Raw genomic sequence first — 2343 nt, forward strand, 5'->3', positions numbered from 1 at the left:
TTTACGATCCTACTCTTCTCCTTTTTGGTACTTCTTTAGTTTTATTTAGGATTGATTATTGTAACTTGTTCTACTATAGTCTTCCTGATTCTATACTCCATCCTTTAAGTAAAGCTTTTAACTCTGCTGCTCGTCTGGTTGCTGGTGTCCCTTTCTTTTCTTATATATCTCTATATCTTATCTCTTGCAGTGGCTACCTATAAAATATAGAATGATTTTTAAAATTTGCACATTTATCTTCAAGTTTCAATCTAAATTCTTCCCTAATTACTTATTAGATATATTAATTGAACCTAAAAGCCCCGGTTTACAATTGTCTTCTTGTTCTCTTTTCTTAAACACTCTTTTGCTAAATCTGCATTTGTTTTTTTGGCCTTTTTCTCTGGAACTCTTTACCTCCTTCTCTGATTCTCTGACTAATTCTCCATCACTTACGAAGTTCAGAGAGGATCTCAAGACCCATCTGTTTGCAAAATTTGCTGAAAACCACTGTTGAACATTGCGAAAATAGCGCTTCACAAACTAATTGATTGATTGATTAATTGATTGATAAATTTATATTATTATTGCAAATACTGTCGGATCGCGAACAAGTTGATGGGTCCACAGCCGCATATAAGTACATTGATCAATCAGGCCAGGTCGTCACCACAACACCTCACTTATCTCAGGTACTGCAGCCACATCCACTGCATCATCACCAGCAGCAGCAACCTCATCAGCTGCAACATCTACACGAAGCAATTTGGTGACCCCTAGGGGATCGAAGAAACATGCAACGAGAGTGCCCACTCCGATGCGAATCTTTCTTCGACACAACAACACTATATAGATCCCAATTATTCGACCTCATCCATCACGTCTGCCGACACACACGCGACGATATGGTGGTGGGAGTAAGTCGGATTGCAAATCCTAACGATTACAACTAACGATCCTCAATAATAAATGAAAACACCACATTTTAACGAAGTCTATATAAAGGAAAAACTGCGATTTTAATTGCGACTCTGATAGGTAATCAGGCTGCTGATGAGTCCCCGGTAGGGACGAAACACGTGTCCAGCCTGTTCAAACAAATACTATTCTTTTCACCCCTACGCACTGTAGTTCTCATACATTAGCGCAACCGCAAAAATACATTCCCAAGATAGCTCAGACGGTAGAAGTTTTACGTCTCACGTTGTGATTGCGCAGAGACCCAGTTCGTTCTAAGCCCATATCATCATAGGCCCCGTGCAGACAAACATGCTTCTACGTCGTGTGGTGTGCAGATGCCACGTGCAACTTTGTGTTCGTCTTCAGGTGTGCAGATGTTAAATGCAAAAAAAACAAAACTTTTTCATTAAAAAACTGTTATGAACCAACGTCATTAATCAAAAATAAACTTAAAAATTGTAATAAATAAAAAATTACAAAAAACTTACCATAATAAAATAATATTAATTTTAATCAACAGTAATCATCGCAAAATGAACAAATGAATCCTGCAAATTTTCGATATTTTAGCGATCACTTATAGACTCTTTTGTTTAGAAAGTTCAAAAGCACAAAACTATTTCATTAAATCAAGTTCTTAATGTTGAGAAAAATAAGGTATGAAGCAAGTACGATGACGTATAGGTATGAAGGTAGACAGCCGATATCTGGAGAACAATCGCTTCCACCGCTCGTGCTATTTTTTTCAACATCTGATGCGCAGTTCAGCCAATCTTTGCCGATGTTTTTTGGGTATCCTGGCAATACACTCAAATTTTTGTCATCCAATTTCCAGAATATTTTTCCTTTAAAGAAGTATAGGTTGCCTAGAAAAACGATACAACGTTTCATAGTTAGATGAGTAACATTTCATGTAAGATTTGATGATAGTTCATTCAGCATGTTAGTTACCAACCGTTTAAATCTGTGTATGCGGCGTCTATCGGGATCTCTAAACCATCCCATACTTTTATGTTTTTCGGGTAACCCTCATCGACACGAAGTTTCGGTTTATCCGAAACGTAAGATTCACACCTCCAATATTAATTACCTAAATTTGTAGAACTTTGTTATAAGCTAGATTGTTTTTGAAGGTGCGAGATTTATTAAAGCAGGAAGCTTTACGTAAATATTCATTCAGTTTACGGATTATCTCAGTGTAGGAAGTGATGTTCATTGGGCGCAGATCAGGTTCGAATTTGCACTGATGGGCAGCTGAATATTTGTACATAAATGTAACTATTTTGTAACTAAAATTGTTATAAACTTATTTTTGGAAACAGTTAATAACACTTCTAAGCTATTTTGCAACTATTTTTGTTTATACTTCATGACAGAGCCTCAAGCAACATCAACGCTGTTACG

The 2343-nt window shown here is 36.7% G+C and overlaps 1 protein-coding gene across 1 annotated transcript; it reads right to left on the reverse strand.

The window, feature by feature from the left end:
* Positions 1-267: 267 nt before the first annotated feature.
* HELRODRAFT_184203 (hypothetical protein) lies at positions 268-2013 on the reverse strand (the record flags this gene model as incomplete). The annotated part of the gene is made up of 5 exons (XM_009018212.1): positions 268-522; positions 658-804; positions 1183-1254; positions 1612-1805; positions 1895-2013. Coding segments are annotated over 5 exons (787 nt in total), but the record flags the coding sequence as incomplete, so codon positions are not given.
* Positions 2014-2343: the final 330 nt, after the last annotated feature.

This window comes from Helobdella robusta (assembly GCF_000326865.2).
Source record: "Helobdella robusta unplaced genomic scaffold HELROscaffold_206, whole genome shotgun sequence".
Lineage (NCBI taxonomy): Eukaryota > Metazoa > Annelida > Clitellata > Rhynchobdellida > Glossiphoniidae > Helobdella > Helobdella robusta.